This window comes from Diceros bicornis, chromosome 15 (assembly GCF_020826845.1).
Source record: "Diceros bicornis minor isolate mBicDic1 chromosome 15, mDicBic1.mat.cur, whole genome shotgun sequence".
Lineage (NCBI taxonomy): Eukaryota > Metazoa > Chordata > Mammalia > Perissodactyla > Rhinocerotidae > Diceros > Diceros bicornis.
This window is the reverse complement of record NC_080754.1, coordinates 21,894,284-21,918,136: the sequence shown is the minus strand read 5'-3', so window position 1 is coordinate 21,918,136 and position 23,853 is coordinate 21,894,284. Positions and strand designations below refer to the sequence as shown.

Sequence of the window (23,853 nt, the reverse complement as noted above, 5' to 3'; positions counted from 1 at the left end):
TGAGCAGACATCGGGACCACCTATTGATGGCAGGTCAAGCTGACAGACTTTGGGTTCAGCTAATAGCTTTGTAATATAAGCTTAAAGTTCCTAAATAGAGGCACTTATTAGATTTTTTTAAATCAGAAAATATGTGTAAATGGCATTCTTGCCTTTTCTTTGAGAAGCAGAATATCATAGTGGTTTTGCACACCACCTCTGGAACCAGAGCATTGTGTCCAAAGCCCAATCCACTCTTCCTGGCTGAGTGACCTTGGGCAAGTCACTTAACTTCTCTGAGCCATGAATCAGGACCAAGATCATAGCCTTATAACAAGACACTGGAGATGTCCCTTTGAGTCCACCCTCCTAGCAAGCACTTACTCTCTCTCTACTTGAGCCACACTAGCCTTCATTCAGTTCTTTCAACCTACCACAGAGCATTTTCCTCCTGCCTCAGAGCATTTGCACATGCTGTTCCTTCTGCCTGGAATGTTCTCCCCTGCCTCAAACCCTTGCCTAGATGATTCATTCTGATCTCAGGTTAAGTGTCCCTTCTTCAGGGAAGCCTTTGCTGACGCCTCAGACTAGATCAGGTCCATTATTCTTCCATTCCCCTGACCTTGACCTTCATAGTGCTGTTACAGTTTGCTATGATAGAGTGCTGTAATTGTTTGATTGCTGTCTGACTTTCTGCTTGACTCTAAGCTCCATGAGGGCAGAGAATGGGTCATTTTCATCACCATTTTATACCCAGCACTAAGCCTGGCACATGGTGGATACTGAATAATAATCTGTGCAGTCAATTAATTTGTCTGGAGAGTGTTAAAATTGAAAATCACAGGAATTATTCTATATGTTTCAGATGTTTTTATAATTCAGATGGGGACTTCTTGATTGGTAAGTTTTGAAGATTTCAGACCCCTTCACTGTTTACTGATCCCTAGTCACAAGCTGCTTTTTAATTTTACACATATTATTTTCCTTCATCTTTCAATTTGTCTTATTTAGTGCAACTTACACACTGTGGTCTAAAGGCAACTGATGGTCTGGGAAAGATTCGCAGTGTACCTAAAGCTCCTACTCTATTTCCTGGTCTCTCTGTCTTTGCCCATTTCTGCTGGGCCTTTCTGATATGGGAGATCTGGGCAGCTGAAAAGAAATGAGGAATAATATCAACGTGTGATTAACTTATTAAGATAACTCTATTTGCCTTCAAACTTGCCCAAGAAAAAGCCATCTGTCATTGATATCTGGAATTTAAATACAAATTTTCATGAAACCAACTAAAATGGAATGTCTATTAGAGATTTCTGTAGTCTGCCTATTCTTTTTGATGGTTTTAGTACCGATATTTTGGAGTGAACATTTTGCTGTAGACATTAGACATGCAAATGCCAGGATCCTACAGGAATGATCAGAAATGGGTGATTTTCCATGCTATTTCTGCTGCCCTTCTTGGTTAATTTACAGAATTGTGCATATACAAATTCATTACCGGGCAACCAAAAAAAAAAGAAATCAGAGTCAATTCTTTCATTCACTTTCTTCTAGATAGTCAAATAGCTAACCTAAGTTGTCAGAATATATATTTTCCCCAATAAGACTCAATAAAGCTCTTTTCATTTGAAATGGAAATGCAAATGCAGCCCTTAAGCCTTTTACTCTTCATGAAGTAGTTCTTGCACGAAAAGAGTTGTTCACAGCTGCCCTGTCTTTTTTGTTAGTTCCCCAAAAAGGGAAACTTCTCATTTACACTGAGTTTGGCAAGATGCTTGTACAGCCCAACGAGATCTGCGTCATTCAGGTTGGTGGTGTGTCCCCTTCTCCTCCCTGCTGCTCCCTAATTTGGGAGCAATCAGATGTTGCACTGCTGTTAACTCTAAAATTTTCCAACTCTAAAATTTCTTTCATGTCTAGGCAATGGGGAGGGAGTTTGAGTTTCACAGAAGGCTCCCTGTGCAGAAGAGTGAGCAGGCTTGGGTGCCTGCTTTGTTTTAAAATAGTACACAGTCACCAAGCAAAGAGCACTGTCAATTTGCCTTCCTAAATATTTATGTGCACTCTGGATAAGGCCCTGGATGGGGGTGGAGGGCAGTTAAGATGAATTTCTTAAAAATTTGGCTAAATCAGGGCACTGTTATCTCTGAACCCAGTGAGAGAATAGACTAGAATTGGTTTGGGTCACAGATGTGATTAAGAGTTAAATTTTGCTTTCTAACTCATCTTTGAGCTGGTCACCTCTCAAACAGTTCAACGGACTACAGCTTAACCTATGCATGTAGGGCTGGCTGTGGCTGTGGGGCAAGTTCTTTATAACTACAGATATGATTTGGGAGGACATACCAGTGTCTGCTTCCTGTTCCAGAGAGGAATGCGGTTCAGCATAGATGTCTTCGAGGAGACCAGGGGCTACATCCTGGAGGTCTATGGTGTCCACTTTGAGTTGCCTGACCTGGGACCAATTGGTAAATCTTTACTACAAGCCTCTAAGCCTGGCTTGAGATATAGGACACAGATAATTGCATGAAAATTAAACATCCTTCTCCCCTCATTATCTCACTCAAACTTCAACTTTCCTCTCTATACAGCTTCTTTTCTAGACCAAGTGTAGTTGGGTATTTCAGAAACTCCCTGAGCAATCCCAGATGTTTTTTTCAGAACTCTGAGTTCAGGGGCTCCATGCTGCATGGCTGACCCAACTGATGAAATGAAATCTTCATTAATTAGCTCATGAGGGCATCAATCCTTCAGCTTGTCTCGGCTCTCATGTTGTGCTGAGGGTAATGACAGGAACCTCATGAGGGTAACACAAGCCTCTTCCCATGAAATACATGCATAACAGAAAATGACCCAAGCCAACCCATTAAGTAAATTTCTCTCTAGAATAGTATACAGACCATTGGAGAACAAGATGGTATGTTATGGATTTCTGGTTGTACGGTGTACCCTAAAGGGTGTAGAAATTTGGGTTACTGTGGGCCAAGTCACCAGGAATAACTTCACAGAAGAGAGGAGATTTGACTTATTCTTGAGGAAAGTTGAGGAAAAAGAAAGAGGAAAGAGGCAGCTTAAGGGAAAGCATACAAATGGAAATGAGCTTTGTGAATAGGAGAGGTATCATTTTCTTAAGTCAATCGGTTGTATGTAGATAATAAAGTGGGGGAAGCCATAAAAATGGCAGGGGCCATATTCCTACAGAAAGGGGAAACAGACTGAGAGACATATAATCTGTGAACGTCACATGCCTACTGAGCACACTCCACAAAAACAACACACTTAACAGTCAGAAAAGGTACGTCATTCAGTGCCATGAAGGAGCTAGAAACCACAGCCTCCATGAGGCAGATTAAAACTTTCACAAGTGAACCAAGTTCCCCCCACCCCCGATTCTTCTGGCAAGCTGGAGCAGGAGATGCAGGAGAGAAGTGAAGGTGGTAGGAGGGGTTGTTCTCAAAACATCTCTTGGAGTGAAAGGTGTAGTTGGGAAAATTGCCCCTTGGTTTCATCTTTGGCATGTTTGCTAAAAGTGGTGGCCACACCTCCCAGTTCTTCCCTTCCTTGTCAACAGCTTTTTTAGAGCAAAACAGGGACAGGCCAGCATGTGCCTTCTGGTCACTCCCCTGGGGGGATCCAAATAGTCAGAGGAAAGTGGGAGGCAGCAGAGAAGCAGCTGGAGCCATGATGGGCCGTCTGTCATCCTGCTCACCACCCGCTCTTCCCACTTGGGTCTGGCTTCCTGCTGCTCCACAGTCAGCATAGCCTCCAGGTTCCATGGAACACGAACCCTCTGGAAAATATATATAATTTACTAACCAGCTGGGGGTTTATATTTTTTAACCCCAGGAGCTGGAAATGATAAAACACTCCCCAGGTCTCTCCTCTCAGAGTTAAATTATGTTTTTGCACTTATGCTTTTCATTTTTGGTCTTTTGATTTATTTTCTTTCTCTGGAGGAACACTCGCTTCTAAGCAGAGGTAAGCTGGCAAGTCCTGAATAGCTTTCCCCTGAGTGGCAGACAGATTTGTCAGGCTGGAGAGCCATTTTACAGACATGGATTGATTCTGAGTTCTGTCTGAGGAGCAGAGGCGAGTCTGGGCAACAGTATGTGACCCCCCCTTTCTCGAGGACTGTAGATGAATTCTAGTCATCAGGGTTTTCTTGGAAAAAAAGGTCTAGTATTCTACCATATATTTCCTTTTCCCCTTTTCTGGTGTCTTCTTCTCCTCCCCTCTTCTCACCTGTAGAGATGAGATAATGCATGTAAAATGGTTTTATAAACCATATTCACTCTACAAATTTAGGAGGTGATGCTGGCGATGATAATGATAATTTTTATGATTTTTTTCTGACCAAATTCCTTGGGTCTTCATAAAAAGATGCAAGACTGGGAATCCAATGGGTCTTTGAACAATGAAAGCAAATTGTGGAGTGGCTCCTGATGTGGAAGAAAGCCCTTTGTCTTGGTGCAACCGTGGGCATCTTTCCTGTGTGATTTCGGAAGTGTCTAAAAGATGTTTGGGTGACTGTGTTCCAGGAGCCAATGGCTTGGCCAATCCTCGTGATTTCTTGATACCTGTTGCCTGGTATGAAGATCGCCAAGTGCCAGATGGCTACACTGTAATTAATAAATACCAGGGCAAGCTATTTTCTGCTAAACAGGTAAAGTAAGAGGGTGGGTAGGCAGGGAAGGGAATGAACATTTATTGAGTACCTACTGATTACCAAGGCCAATGTTAAATACTTTACACATATTGTATTCTTTTATCTTTACCATACCACTAAGATACTATAATAAGGTACTATTTGCCTTATTTGTAGTCATGAAAATGGGCCAAGTAGTGACAAATAATTTACCCAATGTCACAGTAAATGGCATAACCAGCATTTAAACCCATATTTTTCTGACTCCAAAGGTCATGCTCTTTCTACTCACCAAGCAAGGAAAATCCCAGCAATATGTTGGTCTCTATAAATGGTGTGGAAAACATACTATACAGGCAGGGTAATATGTTCTGAAAAGGAAAGAAGTTAATGAGCTATCATCCAAGATTTATATTCACCAATGACCACCATATTTCAAATACAAGCAATGATTGATACAAAAAAGTAGAACTCAGTTAAATAGCCTGATTTGGTTTATACCACCAGCCTGGTAAACTCAGGAGATAAGCAAAGGCATAAATATTATATTTTTATTTAATATACTGAATATGTAATATATTAGCATAAAGCAATAATATAACAAAAATTATCCAAAGATCTCTGCTCTTTACCATTATTTTTCTGCTCTGTTTTTCCCATTTGACTTATTGCTTATATTTTGCCGAGGCATGTTATTTCCCTTGGGCAGCTTCGAAAAGGTATGCTAATCAGCAGAGGCCAACTAGTTTGGCACTTAAAATTAACCCATAAGGTTAATTGTCACCCTCATTGACACTTTGTCACCCTCATACTCTCTGGGTCAAGATTCTCAAAATGTGGTTCAGGACCATTTGCATCAGAAATTCTTAGGGAAGATTATTTAAAATGCAGATCCTTAAATACTACTTCAGCCTGGCAGAAATGATAACCTCTGGGGGGTGGGGTGTGGAAATCTACATTAAAATCTAAATTTTTAGCATGTGTCCCATATTAATTTTGATGTGCGGTTGATAGAGAACCACCATTCTAGAAGCACCCAGCAGCTCCATGGGTTTCTACTTTCCAAGTAGACCCTGTGCTGGTTATTCTCTGTGTGAGCTCCCACTGATCCATTCTCCCTTCTCTGCCATGATCTGTGCCCTGGGAGGTTGACCGATATGGACTATTACCCAGGCTCCCTAGCCAGCTGGCTTTTGGTTGGGTTCAACCAGTGGGAGGTCCTCACAGAAAATTGGAGGGCAGGAGGAAAGACAAGTTGGGATTTTTCTTCTCCTGCTTCTCCTGTTTGGGACTACATCCCTCCATGACCCCTGTTCCTGTTGGGTAGCCTCAGTAGTGTGCTGGAGGCAGTTCATACTGGCTTGCAAGAGCTGATATACACATCTCTTCCCAGCTTTGTGTTCCATGACTTCACATTGGTAGCTCAAAAATGATCATGGTGAGAGTATTTATACCCCAGAAATCAATAAATACTATAAATCAGAGCTTTTTATTTTGTTCCCAGAAAGCTAGTTGTTAAATATTTACCAGCACACCACTGGGAAGCCCTCTTCTTCATGGTTCTAGCTCTTGCCAGAGTCCTACAACAACTAGGACCTTGTTGTTTCTTTCCCGTATCTCACGGGCCTAAGAATGGCAATGTCTTCCCACTTTTGGTAGGCTCAGATACCTCACCATCTCAAGTCAGTTCACTTAACTCTAATCACACCTCTGTGAGTAGTCCTTTCAGTAAAGTTGTCTTTAGAACATTCTGAATTGAATTCTGTTTCCAGAACAGACCCATAGCTACAGTGGGGACCACCTTCCTATAATAGAACACTGACCTCTCCTACGCCAGGGCAGGCCCAAGAAGCACCACCTGCGGATTGCTCTGAAATCCCAAGTCCTTGGGGCTGGAACTCTTAGAGACCTTCTTGCCCTCCTGCACTCACCGTCCCAGGCACTAGGTCTACCAGAAGCTCTTCTAGGCAGAAATTACCTGGAGACCAGTCACAGCAAGTGCCTGCCCTCTGCACCAAGAAACCCAGACGGTGGCCCAGATTGTCTGAGAATTACTGGCATCCACATATTCTCACAATTGTGTTAAAAATTGTTGAAAAGGCACTACTTGGAGAATGTGCTGTGCTTCTGCTGCATGTAGGATCAGAGGCAGCTGCAGCTTATGAACTGGAAAAATAGGGTTAGTGGCTTTGCGAGGGACAGTTTGAGGACGTATGTAGCAACCACACAATGATTCAGGTTTATACTTCTCCCAAAGGATGGTCTTATTAAATTATGAGGACAAGATCAAATCAAAAAAGAGAGAGTAATGCCAAGTACAAATTGTGGAATCCCAGCTACAAAAGCATTAGGTGCTAAGTTCACCCTTTCCTGCTTTTTTTGTGATCAGGAGTTCTCCCCGTTCAATGTTGTGGCCTGGCACGGCAACTATACACCCTACAAGTACAACTTGGAGAACTTCATGGTCATCAACTCGGTGGCCTTCGACCATGCAGTAAGTCTGGACCATGGAGGGGCTCTGGGGATAGGGCAACACTTGGGTGGGAGGGGTCCACAGTAGATCCCTGACATTCACAGGTTTAACATTTCCAGTGTCACCCTTGGAAGCTTGAGATACAGTCATTTGTCACTAGCTGACAGGAATTTGAGTCATCTGCGAGAAGGCTTCGGTGAAGGAGTAAACAACACAGCTAGTGAGAGAGCCAAGCCAGACACTCAACACTCACAGTGCAGTCCTCTACACAGAGTACTCACAGTAGCCCTCATAGATGGCTAAGAACTCAATTTCTTCATGGAAAGTGTATCCCAAGAAGAAAACCAATTGCTAATGTTAGGAATGGAGTGATGAAAAAGGAACATTTCTGGATTTGGAAAGTTCTCTGTCCTGCTCACACATACCAAGAGTCTGCTTTTCCAGCTGCCTTCTCCAGTGCCTCCACTCTCGGCTGCTTTTAGCAGTGATGGAGCAGACAGCCCCCTTCTAAAGTTCCTCATGGGCTTGAATTTAAACCAAAGAAATTCTAGCATATGAATGTGATCATATTTTTCACTCAATTCGGGGGCCACAAATAAGTCCCTGGTCTACAGTGCAGGTTCCCAAAGCCCCACACTGGTGATAAAGCGCTAGTTCTGAGATCCTGGGGGGGACTTCACTTTGCAGCCTAGTTCATAATAGATGAGCTTAACCCACAAGCTTGAGGGATAATTGGAGCAGAAGCCGAAGAACCGGAGAGAGAAAGATGACTGTGCCAGTTCAGCTTATCTCTGAGGGGAAAAAACTACCTTTCTGAAGAGCAGCAACTCTTAATAAAACCAAAAGGGAAAAGAAAACGAGGCATCAAGCCCCAAACAGCATGAAGAAGGATCCTGAGACACTGATGGAATCAGTTTGATTTGAGCCTCACTACCTTTTCTTTAATAGTTTCAGATCATTTCTCATGACAGATGAAGAAGTGTTAACTCTCACAGCAACAAGGGTTGGTTTTTGACTTGCATTTACACGGGTTCAGTCTCCTCTGTAGTGCTGCTATAGTTATTTTTCCAAAATTCAGATCTGATCGCTCTACCACTGCATTAGAAAACCTTTGCAGGTTCCCCGTGGTTTGGCATTAAGTCTGAGCTCTGAAGCGTGGCATCTGATGCTCCTCGCCATCTGGCCCTGGACTTATTTTCCAGTACCACCTCTTGCCCCTCTCCCTTCTGCCAATGCACCCTGGGCCTTAGCTTTCTTGCCTCTTAGAAAATCTCTGGGCATTTTGATGTCTTTCCTGTTTTCTGTGCTTAAAATGCCTTTTCCTTTCTTGCCTGCCTTCCTTCCTTCCGTTCCTCCTCCTTCCTTCCTTCATTCCTTCCTTCCTCCCTTCCTCCCTCCTTCCCTCTCTTTTTCTTTCTTTCTCCTTCCATTCTTCAGGACCTACCTCAAATGTCACCTCCTCTTTGAAGCCTTCCCTGATCCTCTCAGGTGTAGAGGGGCACTCTCTGTACTCCCTTGGATCTGTATCTATAAAGCTAGATTGCCCCTGACACCTTGCTGTGATGAGTTATTCATGCACCTGTTTTATTACTCCTTCAGTGCCCCATCCCTACTCCTGTCACCGATAATGCTAAAGGGGCAAGGAGTAGATCTCAGTCATCTTTGAATCCCAGACCCGCTCATGGCATCTGAAAGCAAACATGATTGTTGATTTCAATTAAACTGAATCTCAGTTTTTCCACTGAAGGATTCTGAAGTTCATTAAAAATAGTAATATTGTCCCTGAACCTATTCCCTTCTACACTACCACCGCCTAAACTAGTGATGTAAGTGGTGTATTATAGACCTGGGAGTCAAACAAGGGCAAGAAAGCAGTGAGCATACCGTCTGGAGTCTCTGTGTTTCCCCCAAAGAGAAGCACATCCTACGTCTATGCCAAAACTTGGATATTATTTTATTTCTATTTCTACTTTCCTCCAAGCATCCCTTCTGCCCAGAGCTCCCTGCAGCACATCCCAGCTCTGGTCATCCTGACCTGAGGTTGTGATTCAGGCACCACTGCTTCTCAGCCCCACGGGGTAGTACTTACATGAAATGGGGGCTCAGCAGGGTGAAAAAGCGGCTCAGAATCCTCTTAGCTGGTGTCAATTCATTTTGCTTCAAGCACAGCAAGAGGGGAAAGTCAGATGAGTGATTACTGCACCTTGATGACAAGCCCAGACTTCTTAGGCTGGCCTGTGTGGTTTGAACAGAAATTAGAGTGTCACTTGAAAACGCCTTCATGTGTGGGTGACATGTGTGTCATGGTCCAGTCACCTCCTTTTCATCGTGTGTTGTCTCTCCTTGTGCTTTCACAGGACCCATCCATTTTCACAGTATTGACTGCCAAGTCCGTCCGCCCTGGAGTGGCCATCGCTGATTTTGTCATCTTCCCACCTCGATGGGGGGTTGCTGACAAGACCTTCAGGCCTCCTTATTACCATAGTAAGTCTCTCTTTTACCAAGCCACATTTGGAAACCAAAGAGACAGCAAAACGGTGAGCATTACCCATTGGGAATACTGCTGCAGGTGTTTCTGGAACACTCTGCCCAGGCTGGAGTTCAGGGTCCTGCCTCCCAAGGCCTAGACTTTAAGCTGCTTAAATACCGCAACTTCTGTGGGGATGGCAGTGATGTGTTGACACTGAAAAGAAAACACTGGGTAAGGCCTAAGACCCAGTTTCTCTGGCCCTGAAGAGAGGCAGAAAGGCTGGTCAAGTGTGAAGCAAGAAGTTTCCTTACATTTCAGATGCTTCTTTGTGGGGAGGAGTTTCAGCGGGATGTTGTTGGTTAGTTTGTTGTTTTGGGAAAGCTCATCACCTAAGTCTGGTTCAAGAGCCCGTAAATGTGCCTTCTCCAATAATTTCGGTGGGGTAAAGCAAACAGCAGTCCACACTAGGGGTTGGATTCTATTCTGGAAGCAGTTTCTGCACAGCATTTGTTGCCTAGATTAGAACTTAGCAAATCTATTATTTTTACTTTATTAATATTATTACTAATAGCTAACAATTATTGGCCATTTTCTATGGCTCTAAGTTCTTTAAAAGTACTAACTCATTTCATCCACATAACAGTTGTAAGAGATAGGTAGTATCATCACCCCCTTTTTTCTTCAGAAAGTGAAACTGAGACAAGAAGGGTTAAGTAACTTGCTCAAGGCCTCACAGCTAGTTAAGTGGTGGAGTAGGGATTTAACTGAAGGCAGTCTGATGCCAGAGCAGACACTCATGACCGCTAACTGATGGGCCTAGCACAGCGTCCGGTCTGTGATATGCATCTAATAATATTTATTTAATAAGTGAATGCATCACCAAGAATGAGTCAGGTACTTCATGGCTGTACTTAATGAGGTTGGCATTTAATTGTCCAGTAGCTAGCTGTAGATCCAACCTAAATGTCAGCGTACAATTCCACTTCCTGGAGATGGCATTTTTATACTCAGAGTTCTGGAAGGACTCTGAGGTGCATTTCAGTTGGGACATTCTAAAAAACAACCCCCTTTCCTTAGGTAACCTCAGGGTCTTCTGTCTATACGAGGCTCCTCTCTGTATGTACCAGCTCCCAGGGCTCAACAGGACACAACAGTACACTGAATGGGCAACTTAAGCATTTGCATGGGGTAGGGAACCAAGGCCCTCAGGATGGAAGAAGGCCACTTCATGGTCAAATTCTGGCATCACCTTTTTAAGGTGACACCATTATGGTGGAGAAAAGGACACAATCAATTACCACTACAAAGACAGCAGGTACTTTGTGAATAGAGTCATAACAAACTACGTGCTTCTGAAGAGTGTCTAGCCCATCACGGGCCCTAACTCTTCTCCTGGAAGTTAGTGCCCTAGAGGTCTTGTTGTCTAGGAGAGAGAATTGCTCTGGTTTATAGTCTGTACCTCATATGCTAGTCTTTGATAATTCCCTAGTTCACGTAGTTCTTGTATTGAGGTTGCCCTATGTGCCTGAAGCAGTGGTTCTCAAATTTTAGCATGCATCAGAGTCACTTGGAAGGCTTGTTAAAACACCAATTCCTGGGCCCCACCCTCAGACGTTCTGCTTCAGTAGGTCCAGGGTGGGGCCTGAGAATTTGCATTTGTAACAAGTTCCCACGTGATACTGATGCTACTGTTCCAAGGACCACACTTTAAGAACATCAGGGGATATAAAAATCACTTAGTGGGCCAGCCCGGTGGTGTAGTGGTTAAGTTCACATGCTCCACTTTGGCAGCCTGGGGTTCGTGGGTTTGGATCCCTGGCACAGACCTACACACTGCTCATCAAGCCATACTATGGCGGCATCCCATATACAAAATAGAGGAAGATTGGCACAGATGTTAGCTCAGAGACAATCTTCCTCAAGCAAAAGGAGAAAGATTGGCAACAGATATTAGCTCAGGGCGAATCTTCCTCACCAAAAAAAAAAAAAAAAAATTCACTTAGAATGCTTTTTTTAAAAAAATTTTTATTCCCAGGGTCCACTTTCAGAAAGTTTAATTAGTTTGAACCTCAAAATCTGCATTTTGAACTAGCAAGTCAGGGGTTCTGCTGCACAAGGGCTGCAGACCACGTGTTGAGAAATGCTGGCCTGGGCTTGTCTCCCCACCCAGGGCCAGAGACAACAGAGCAGTGTGACTTGGACAAGTCTGCTGCTGGGATACAGCTCTCAACCCACTCTTTGATTTTGGTTTGTAGTTCAGACTGCCTGAAACAAATGGCTTTGTAAAATGCCTCTTACAAATTTTTAAAAGACTCTCAAGTAAATTTGGCCCCGGATAGATAGATCTCAGAAAGGTATGGTTGCCCTGAGTTAGCTGGAAAAACCACAGAACCCCAAGTTACAAATTATTTTTACCAGAGATATTAAAAATATTGCTGTAGCAATAATCAAAATCTTTGCTACTTTGATGTGACTTTATAGAAGTGGAGAATTATTTCTGTACAAATATTGCCTCCAGTCATCTTAATGCACCTTAGTCATCTGGATTCAGCATTAATCAGAAAGGCAAGGTCTGCCCTCTCACTGTCCTTTGAAATATAGAAAATGATATAGAAATGTCATCACCAAACTCATTGCTACCTAAATTCATATTCAGATCCAAGATGAATTCTGTCTGGCTCTCTTTTAAAATTAAGCCATGAAGGTGACCCTGAGGACACATACTAGATTGAGGAGTATGACAGCATCCTTAAGTCATGCGCAGAACTGCTTTTAACATGTGGACACTTGAGGGTTACAGTTGCTTCTTTTCCTCGATTTCTGCTCCATGAAGAAGCAAGTAGAGCTCTGATCTGGGTCGCACCTTTTCTGCAGAGGCCTGCAGCAGCATTTTGTTTTCTGGGCAGGATGGTTATGGCTGCTTAGTTAATTACGGAAGTATTCTGACACTTGGTTACACTTCGCATGCAAAGAAGAGGGGAGGGGCATTTATCACATCAAACGTTTTGGCTTTGCAAGGGTTGCCAATGTTATATCTCTCTCCTCTGTCCATGATCTGCACTCTCAGCGCTCTCATGGGACAGACTAAGAATAACTTTAGACAGGCTCTGTCGTACTCATCTCTATCACAGTATTTAGCACAGTGTCCAATTATATATGCTGGATGAATGGATAGGCGGATAGATGAGGTGGGGAATGGAGAGATGAATGGATGGATGGATAGATGGGTAGATGGATGGAAAGGCACTTACATTTACTCAGATGTTATATTTCTTTAATTCCTGCTCTAAATGTGTTACTATTCTAATAAGGAACTTTTTGCAATAGAATCATAAGATCGAAAAAATGGGAACATGGTGATTTTTGTCAAATTTTGTTTATTCCAGAAAGCACAACTAGGACCAATATACTTAACTTATATGAAAGCAAATTTCTATTTAATGTGAGAGAACTTTCCAACACCCAGAGCTCTTCAATAATATGATAGGTTGCTTTGTTGAGTAGAGAGCTTCCATTCACAGGAGGCATTCAGGCAGAGCCCAAGAGGTAATATGTCAAGAATGATATAGAAATTTCTTCTGTATTGAATAGAAGTAGGGATCCCTTCCAGTTTTAAGAGTTTAGAGTTCTATAGAGAGAATGTCAATGGAAGTAGAAAGAAAAGAATGAATCTAAGAGGCATTTTAGAAAATGGGAGAATAAGGTGATATCAGGCTCAGATATAGAAGATAATATTTGTTAGCATATATGGCATTTATGGACTGGTTTTTATAGATACTAAGATCCTTTCACACAGATTGTCATTTGATAATGGACTCCAAGTCCAGGGTTCTCTCCATTACATCAACCTTCCATCAGTGCACACGCGTGCCCGCGCGCGCGCGCGCGCGCACACACACACACACACACACACACACCACTTCAATTTTCTAGATTGAGAACCAGAAATATGGTGATGCCATGTACAACTGTGGTGCAATTTGGGAAGGGATTCAGATCTGGGAAAAAAGACAGTTTTGATATGGGGCTTGTAAGCCTAGATGATGGAGTATATGAGCTCTTTATTATGATGTGCATTTTAATTATTATTAAAATTCTTGTCTAGGCTCCAATTTTCTTTAGATCTAGCATGATTTCCTTCAGACAGTGGAATTTAAGGCCTCTGATAAGCCACATGGCCATGGAGTAGAGCTTTGCCTACCAAGAATTCCACACTAATGAATGTTTTGTGGTTGTTTTCATGTTTATCTGTATTCTTTATTAATCCTATAAAATTTGTCAGATTCCCCTATCTTCTTGGCATTCTGTAGAAATAATGTTTGAGAGGTCTTGGTGTTTTATAGGTCTTGCCTTGGATAATAAAAATAATACTGTTTCAACCTTCCCAGGGAACTGCATGAGTGAATTTATGGGCCTCATCAAAGGTCACTATGAGGCAAAGCAAGGTGGGTTCCTGCCAGGGGGAGGCAGCCTGCACAACTCAATGACCCCCCACGGGCCTGATGCCGACTGCTTTGAGAAGGCCAGCAAAGCCAAGCTGGCCCCTGAGAGGATTGCTGAAGGCACCATGGTAAGCAAGTTAAACGCCACGCTCTGGTGGCCTCTGGGCTCCCCAACCTTGTTGAGAGGAGTGGCTATTTTTTATTTCTCCAAAGTCACAGAGGAGGAGTCAGCAGAGGAGAGTGTGTGTACGTTCTCATGTATGTATGCACGCTCCCCTGTGTGTGCACTAGACTCCTGATGTGATAGCATAGAACTTGCTTTGGACTTGGAGTGACCTGATTTCAAATCCTAGCTCTTAGTTCCTGTGTGACTTTGAACAAGCCACTTAACTTCTCTGTTCTTCATCTTCTCCATCTGTAGAGTGGGCATGGTATCCAACCCAGCAGGTGGCTGTGATTTAACCTTACAGACTGTCCAGTACTGTTCAAATATAAGGGGATATTATTAATACTATGTGGGGGGGTCTTCCCTTATCTGTATGCAGCCCTGTGTATATATGCTCTGTCTCAGAGTCGTTTCCTGCGTTTTGAAAGAATCCTCTAGGGCCACATAGCAGGCGATGCAGGATCTCACCTTCAGCCAGTTTCTCAAGCCAAAGCAAGTCAGGAAGCCTTTGCCTCACTGTCATCAGGGCTTGTGAGCAGCACTTCTCAGCTCTTTTCTTATTTTCTTTTGCTTGCCTTTGGCGTGGGATGAAACTGATGGGATTTAAAACCTGTTTTGTATTCCTCCTGTGTCAGACCGTAAACCCTGAGGCCGAACACAATTGCAGTTGGCTGCGGTACTTGATTTTATTTTATTTTTGCATGCTTGGAAGTAGAGTTTATGGACCACAAGGAGTAATTTTATGCTAAATAATATGCAAATTTGCTTTACATTTTTAAACAAATGCCTTCAAGGCTACCTGACTTTAAAATCAATAGCACAGACCTGCCTGACTCCATGCCCAGGTTGCAAACTACCTAAGCGGGGATCTTGATCTGTCTCTCTGACCAATGCGTTTGCTTTCAGTCCCTAATCCAAGATCAGAGTTGATGGGGCTGATCTGGAGGGCGAGAGCGCAAGAGTCCCATCTGCTTGACCTTGGCTGTTTCCCCTTTTGAGGGCCTCTGCAGAGTTTCTGTAGAACCCCCACGTCTCTATGAGAAGCAGTTTGGCAATCTCAGTCAAGCTGTTGCCTCCAAAGGCTCCTGGAGGTGCACAGGCTACCCCAGAATTGGCACTCAGTAACCTTGGGTGCCCAACTTGGCTTTGATAGTCAGTGTTACCAGGCAGCAGTGTTCTGCAGCACTGAGGCACAGGACAGAGCTGTTTCTGTGCGGAGCAAGGCTTTGCGAAATGCCTAGGGCCTGGAGCACTAGGGAGAGAGAGCTCTCCTATGTAGGGGGTTAGGGAGCCCTAGGTAGCCAGGGAGCCCAGACTACCTGGTGGCGGAAGGTCCAACACTTTACCTAGACTAACTTTGTGTCTTCCTCACCATTTCCCGTCATATAATTTGGACCCAGGTCCATCTATATGCCTTATCCTTATTCCAGTTTGGAATAAATTAACTTTATATAATACTGTCTTCATAACTCAGCTGGGATGGGGTTTTGTTACTTCAGTCAGACAGCAAGTCTCCTAAGAAGCAGTCAGCAAAGAGACAACAGCAATAATGGCCATAATAACCACCCTTATATCTGAATAGCACTTTATAATGTGCACAGCACTTCCCTATGATCTCATCTGGTCCTCATATCCAGCTTGTCATGGGAAGGCAGGCAGGGATAAACATCTCCATTGTTTTAGGCAAAAAGAAGTTAATGTATATTAGACACCAAACATTAACATGGGTTCTCGGGGTTGAGAAGTACGAGAGAATTATCTTCCTTTTGTCCATCTATATTTTTAAAATTTCCAACAATGTGAGTACATAAGAATTGTAAGGTTTTATTTGTTGTTTCTTTTAAGCCACAGTGGGTAGGAAAATCAGCAATTGGTGAAGCTGGACTGTCGAGGATGCACAGAGCACTTGCATATTCTTTCCATTGTAGACAAAAACCTGAACAGAGCAGGACATCCACCATTCAGACCCTCTGGGATAGGGCTTTTAAAAGTGCTACAGCCATTCCAGCCTCCTCCCTCCCTCTGCCTCCTCCTCACTCCTTCTTTTCCTCCTTTTCCTTTTTCCAGCCTCTCTCTTGATCAGAGTCGTGAAAAAGAAAGTCTCAAATCCCAGCTCTGCAACTTCTTGCTACCGTCACCTTAAACAAATCATTTCCCAGCTCTGAGTCTCAGTTTCCTCCTCAGCAAAATGACCTCCCTCACAAGGACACAGCCACAGAAAGTGATGGCCCCTAGAAGACGAATATTCCTAGGACTCTCCCGCCTCTGCTCTTGGATCTAGCACATTTAGCTCCATAGTGCTACAAGGACAATGTGAGGCTTACGTGCCCAGTTCCATTTTGTAGAATGAAGCTTGAGGCTCAGAGAAGTGAGGGGTCTTGCACAAAGGATCATGTGCTTATAAGCCCGAACCCAAGCCTTGAGCCTGCTCTCTTCACCATGCTAGCGCTTGTGATTTATTGTTCAAAGATTCTGCTCACCCACATCTTCTCTCTTGACATCTATCTCTTGACATCTGATCAAAGGTGTTTTATTACCCACCTCACTTTTTCTTTCTTGTCCCCATCTTCATTTCCTACAGACATTTATGTTTGAGTCATCTCTAAGTCTGGCTGTCACCAAGTGGGGGCTGAAGACCTCTAATTGTTTGGATGAGAACTACTACAAGTGCTGGGAACCTCTCAAGAGCCACTTCACTCCCAATTCCAGGAACCCAGCAGGACCTCATTGAGACTGGAGCACTGCTACCATAATTGAGGCTGGATTCGTGCCGTTTCCTTTAGAATCTTACACGTTCTGGCAGCATTGGGGGAGGAGGTTGGTTAAAATGAGAACTTAGTTTTTCACAGTCAAGTAACTCAAACATTTGTAGAAATGTATTTGGAAAGTTCTGTCAGCTTAATTACTTAATAAAGACTTGCTGGTGTTCTGTGGAAGTGGCGATTCGTCATAATCAGGTCTTGATGAGGCGGACCTGTATCAGTCAAGACTGGGGTCCATGAGATTGGACTAAGACCAGGACCCCTTCACATGTACTTAGCCTGAGTGCCTTTATTCTAGGAGCACAAGCGCAGGGTGTCTACCACAGACCACAAGACCAAACCACAAGGAAGGACAGGCCAACATAAGGACCATGAGCTGAGGCTGATGCCAAGGCCAAGGCCTGAGGAGTCACTCCAGGTATAGGGAAGCATGGGGGGTGGGGGGATCAGCAGAGCTCCAAACATCCAGTCTCATCCTAAAACATGGGCAGCCAAGCCAGGAGCCTGTCTAATCTTGGTAGTCATGTAGCAGCCAATATGGTGATAATGGACAAGAAGCCCAGCCACCAAGAGTGAGCACCATTCACTGAGGGTGACCAACTATCTCGATTTTTGACCTGAAAGCCCCACATCCCAGGAAACCCCTCAGTCCTAGTCAAACCAGGACAGTTAGTCACCTTACTATTCACTCATTTATCAGTCCATTCAGTAACCATGCATTGAGTCCTTGCTATGTGCCAGCTACAGAGCAAGATGCTAGGGATGAAGGATTGAAAAGGAAGAAGTCGTCTTCCCCCTTAGCGAGGTCACAGTCTGGGGAGATCAGGGCCAAAGAAGATGAAGGCCCGAGCACAGAGCCACAACAAAACTGAGGCAGTGCTGTGTAGGAAAGCTGCTCCAAACACCTCCATTCCTACGGTCACCATCCCTTCCAAAGTAGTGGGGTGCCCAAGGCTTTGGTGAGTTGCTTAGGTTCCCCTGGAGTGAGAAGACAGGCAAATCAGAACAGAGAGGAATGGGAAGTGGTATTTGTTAATTCTGTAGTTTTAGTACATTTCCCCCACTTTGTTGCCATAGTAGCAATTTTGATATACTGCTATCAAATTGTATTTAGCAATATGTAGTGCGAGTCAGCTATGTGTCAGGGCCTAGGAACTAGGGTTGCCAGGTAAAATGCAAGCTGCCCAGTTAAATTTGAATTTCAGATAAACTGAATAATTTTTTAGTATAAGTATGTCCAAATATTGCATAGGACATACTTATACTAAAAATTATTCATAAAAATATTTAATTGGGAAGACTGTATTTTTGTTTGCTAGATCTGGCAACCCTATGAGGGATATGGGTGGTCAAGAAGATAAATGGGGTCTTTGCCCTTAAAGAGGTTACATTCTACATTCTCCCTCCCTACAGAGAGGGAGACAGATGAAATAAACAAACAGAATAATTACAAATTGTGAAACATGCCAAGAAGAAAACAAACGGGAACTGAGATGGGAATAAGAGGTGGGATGAGGAGATATTTCTTTAGAAAGGAAGGTCTTCAATGAAGAAGTGACGTTTAGCCAGACCTAAAGGATCGGAGGGAGCAAGTCATCGGAAGAGTAGGGTTGGGCTGGGGTGGGGTGGGGAGGAAGAGCGTTCCAAGGAAAAGCCTTGTGGGTTCAAGAAACTGAAAGAAGAGCAGGTATGGGGAGCTAGGAGCAGGCCGCTACAATAGTCCAGGTGAAAGACAACGTTGTCCTGGACTGATAAGGTGGCAGCAGAGACAGAAGGGGATAAATTCCTGAATGTTTCGGAATAGACCTGAAAGAGCTTGTTAGTGGATTGGATGTAAGGGATGAGGGAGAGAGGAGCTGAGGCCAGGGCTGGGATGACTGCTGGGTTTCTGGCAGTGGTATTTCACGATCTCAGACAATAAAGTGAAGATGTCTTGGAGGGTGACAAATGTTGGTGTGCCTTCCCAATGTTCCTTAATATAAAGAAGTCTTTATTTAAAATTAAACATTGTTAACTAGTAAAGCAGTCAATACCTTTATGTGAATTTTAAAATTGACCACTGTAGCAGAAGTTGCCAGTGGCCCACTTACATCCCATCAGCACCCCCATCCAGAGCTGACCGGCCCTTCCAATTGCCAGCACCACACCAGAACTCTGCCTGAGGCCCAAACCAGAACCCGGGAAAGTGCTGAGGATTGAATGGCCCTGGATGCAGCCCCCAAACAATGACGAATGGGAATTGGTGGATAAACACGCCAGCTCTCTTGCCCTAAACCTCTGAGGCTCGTGTTTAGCCCTGGCTCCCTGCACTTCCAGAGGGACTGAGCTCCACTGCCTATGTCTGATCATGTCCCCATTGTTAGCTTCCTTCCCTCTCACTTCCCCACTCTCCCATGGTGCTTCCTGGGCTCTTCCCTAGAATAACCCCAAAGAAGACAACCACTAAAACATTTTATTCCCAAACTCCAGCCTCTCCATAATGAGCTCATTCTAACCTTGGTCTATACACGTACCTAGACTCTCACCCATTTTGGTTCACTCTATCATCAGTTTGATGTAAAGTCTTCCTAAGGCAACGTTCTGGATTTACATCCATTTAGCATCCAAGCCCTTGTACTTTAGCTCCTCACACTGGCAGCAACTCGTCAGCAGGAGACAATATTTCATCCAGGCCAGGCTGTTCATGCTAATTAAAAAAAGATTTAGTTTCCTTCTGTTGTGCTTCAGATCAGCTAGAAAGATCTGTATCATTTCCTTAATTCCCTTTTCTCAAAGCTACCTTCCTCTACGATGCTTCCCAAGAAATATACCATCTTTTTGCTTAGAAATAGAAAATCTAAAGAAAAAGCCCCCCTGATTAGGTTTCCTCCAACGACAGGAGGGTTTTCTGCCAGATCCCCGTGGCATCTTTTTATATCTTCCTTTTAGAGAGAGTGCAGTAGAAGCCACCCTTCTCTTCTTTTGGGGAGACTTCTCTCACAGCTCAGGCTACCAGCAATGGCTCTAGACCCACGGTTCTCAACAGGGGTGATTTTGCACCCTCCCCCCACCCAGTGACATTTGGCAAAGTCTGGAGACATTTTTGGTATCACAACTGGGAAGCATGCTGCTGGTATCTAGTAGGTAAAGGCTAATGATACTGGTAAACATTCTACAATGCACAGGACTGTCTCCCATGACAAAGAATTAGCTGGTGCTGAATGTCAATACTGCCAAGGTTGAGAAACCCTCCTCTAGACACCATGGTTCTCAACTCCAGCTGCACATTGGATCTCCTGGCAGCTTCTACAACTCCAAGTGCCCAGGGTACACCTCAGACCAACTAAATTAGAAATGTTGGGGATGGAACCCAAATGAGAAATTTTTTTGAAATTCCTCAGGTGATTCCAATGCACACGCAAGGCTGAGGACCACCGTCTTAGAAACCAACTTAAAATCAGTGTCCAAAACACGCTCTGTTTCCAACCTCAGATCCTGGTCCTGATAAATCAGGGCTTCCTACAGTCTGCAGAAAGGAGATGGAAAAAATCCCAAAGCTCCCAATGTTCCAGTAAACGGGGTGGGATGGAGCAGGGTGTGTAGTGAGGGATTACCTGGGAGGAAAAGCAGGCTACCAGGCAGTGGTGGGGAGGGCCCCTGCCTCCCACCAGAAAGCATGAGCTCTGATGCCCAGGAGGGGCGTAGGGAGAGTGCAGAGGGAGGAGAGGGAAGTTAGGAAACCTAAGGCCGAGATGTAAACTATTTATAAGTTAAAGTTAATGTGCAGTTTCTGTGTTGTGATTTCCAGAGTGATGAGTTATCACTTCTGGGTTTGAAGGAAATTTTGTCCTTCTGGAAAGATATTTTACTACTAAAATGAAAAAAATAAAAATAAAAAATAGGCTTGAGGGGCCGGCCTGGTGGCGCAGGCGGTTGGGTGCGCGCGCTCCGCTGCGGCGGCCCGGGGTTCGCTGGTTCGGATCCCGGGCGCGCACCGAAGTACTGCTTGGTAAGCCATGCTGTGGCGGCGTCCCATATAAAGTGGAGGAAGATGGGCACCGATGTTAGCCCAGGGCCGTCTTCCTCAGCAAAAAAAGAGGAGGATTGGCGGATGTTAGCTCAGGGCTGATCTCCTCACAAAAAAAAAAAAAAAAAAAAAATAGGCTTGAGAGCTGACATTTAAACTTCGTTACATTTAGTGATCAGCTAGCCTTCAATTTGATATAATCAACTGTATATAATTGCATCACAAATCTGAGCTATTTATCCTTTTGTGAGTCAGTGGAGTGCATGGTTGAGAACAGATGCTAGAGCCAGACTGCCTGGGTTCAAATCCAGGATCTACCACATATTACCTGTGTGACCCTGAGCAAGTTACTTAACCTCTCTGAGCCTCTGTTTCCTCAGCTGTAAAACGTGGATAATGATAGTACTTAGTTTGTAAGGAATCCAGACTCTGGAATCCAGGTGGTGCTGTCATAGCTGAATGAATTTGAGCAAGTGACTTAACCTCTCTAAGCCTCACTTTCCTCATTTGACAGAAGGAAATGATTTATTTCACAGGGACTTGGTGGGAGTTAAATGTGAGCAGGCATTGAAGGCACCCATGCTGCTTTGGGCACATAGTGAGCATAGGCAAATATTAGCTAGTGTTGTTATTGTTTATTGTTGCTATTATGACTCAGTGAATACTTTGTAGTTCCTGCCTTAGGCAGGCTATTGTGCCACCTGCTGTAGGAGACACTGGAATGGGGAAGCCAAGATCCTTGTCCCTGGGTAAACTAGCATTTATCTGAAGAGGAAGCCATGTAACCTTCTAATGCAATAAGTAACAGAAGCCCAAAGTGGGGAAAATTTAGAAGTGTTGCCTCCTTTTTGTCATATTTTCAGTCTTAAAACAAGAAAACCATATTGAAGTTCGGTTTAAGATCTCAACAGTGCATACTAATAGCTCAATTAAAGTGAAAGTTAAGACAAAATCTAAAGTGGCTTTGATACAAGTAGTTCACATACGACTCGAGGCAGAGCTTTTCCTGGAGGAATCTTGCCTAATCATGTGGGTCTTTGGGACGCTAATTAGCCTACTCCAGGTTTTTTAAATCTAAAATTAAATCAGCAGCTTCGACACAACCCACTACAGCACTATTGACAGGGATATCTTGTAAAAGCCATGTGTGTGCAGTTCTATACGGCCTGGAAGAGAAGTTTAACAAATGGGGCGGTTTGCTCGCCTTTCTCAGTACTGGACTCCCCACAGCATGCGTCTTTATCCCTTTCAAAGAATGTCAAAGACATGCCCTCCGGAGTCAGGCTGCCCAGATTTAAGTTCTCTCTCAGCCCCTATTAGCTAGAGGACTCAAGCAAATTATTTAACCTCTCTAAATCTCATCTGCATAACGGGAATTTTTAAAGTATGTTGAGAGGTGTGTAAAGCCCTTACATTAGCTTAGTGCCTGGAACACAGCTAAAAGCTTAGTGAGTGTTGGCTGCTATAATTGTTTTTCTCCATTGGGAGTCCCTCCAAGAAGGAGCTGTATCTTCTTCATATTAGTATTCTCAGTGCTTAGTAAATGATCAGGGCTCAATAAGCGTTTGATCAATGCAGAGGAAATCTGACGGCCAGTGTCCTACTAGAATTCAATAGAATACAGGCTCCTCTGCCCCAGTGGCTCCAGGAAACCAACCGTCCCCAATACCTGCAGACCAACAGTGGCTCCTTGTCCTTGCAGCCTGCATTGGTGTCTCCTCCCAAATGCCCTGATGGGACCAAATCACATCTGTGCCACCCCTTCTGCAGAGCTTGATTTTGGAGGAGAAGCTGCCTATCCAGCTTCTAATAGATGGCTTCAGGGTAACTGACCACCCGCATCTCCATCTACCATCACCCCAGCCACTCCATATGAAATAATAACATTCTTTGATGCTGTCTCCATTTTACGTAAAGTATAAATAAAACCCTCTTTAGAAAACTTTGTGTTTTTAATTGATATGAAACATATAGTGTAAGTAGAAAAAAATGTACTTAACTGTGCAAATGTAGTTTCAAGAGAAGTCCCTTACCACCTTCTCCTATCCAGGACAATTTCATACCAGATTGCAGCCCCTGAGTCCCTCCTATATTAATTTCTGGAGCTAGCCACAGCAAGTTGCCTCCTTCCCAACCTCCAAGAGTTTTTCAGAGCCTAATTATTAAATGAGATGAACGATTTAAATGCAATTAGTCATGGAAGTAAAGAATTGACTCAAAACTGATAAGGTGATACCCCTGGTGATTATGGGGAAAATGAACTTGAACTCTAATGCCCGGTTTGCTCCAGAAATCTCAGATGTTTCACCAGCCATCCCTCTCCAGGGACATTCAGAGGTCAGATGTCAGACTTGGAGCTTGACTTTAATTCTTTAAACCTTGAAGCTTGGCAATGAGATCGATGCACACTGTGCTTTCTTGGGATGATGAAGGGTCTCCAGGTAGATGACACGGCTCAGTTTCTCTCCCGGCTCAGGGGTTATCAGCAGAAGGAGGAGTCTCTATCTCAGCTGGAGAAATGGCAGTAAATAAGACGGCCAGAGGGGAAATTACTGGAAGCATTACAATCATAGTTATAGGTGCAAATGGGTCCTCTAACGGAAACATGATAAAATTCTATTTGTTCCCACAAAGGTAGAAAGAGGCAGCGGAAGCTTTGAAAATTCAGAATCTTTGAATATATTTTTAGTAAATCTAAAATGCTGTCCATATTTTTTAATCATGCATATTTGATCAAGACAGTTTCTTGTACAGATCTCTAATCTCTTCAAATAACCCATTAAGGATCCTAAAGAATGTAAAGACAAACAATACCCTGTGTCTCTCCCAAAGTTATGAGAAGACTGTGTCAGGTGCCACTAGGAATGAGAAAAAATAAGAAGGAAAATAAATCAGGAACTGAACCCAAGG

The 23,853-nt window shown here is 43.7% G+C and overlaps 1 protein-coding gene across 1 annotated transcript in view; it reads left to right on the top strand.

Annotated features, from left to right (window-relative positions):
* HGD (homogentisate 1,2-dioxygenase) overlaps positions 1-17,104 on the top strand; it is a 50,151-nt gene extending 33,047 nt beyond the window's left edge. Inside the window, exons 9-16 of the mRNA XM_058555870.1 lie at positions 845-879; positions 1,707-1,786; positions 2,348-2,447; positions 4,518-4,642; positions 7,014-7,118; positions 9,455-9,581; positions 13,956-14,137; positions 16,757-17,104. Of these exons, the coding sequence (XP_058411853.1) occupies positions 845-879; positions 1,707-1,786; positions 2,348-2,447; positions 4,518-4,642; positions 7,014-7,118; positions 9,455-9,581; positions 13,956-14,137; positions 16,757-16,906 (904 nt within the window). The 3' untranslated portion in view covers positions 16,907-17,104. The remainder of the gene's footprint in view (positions 1-844; positions 880-1,706; positions 1,787-2,347; positions 2,448-4,517; positions 4,643-7,013; positions 7,119-9,454; positions 9,582-13,955; positions 14,138-16,756) is intronic.
* The last annotated feature ends 6,749 nt before the right edge of the window (positions 17,105-23,853 follow it).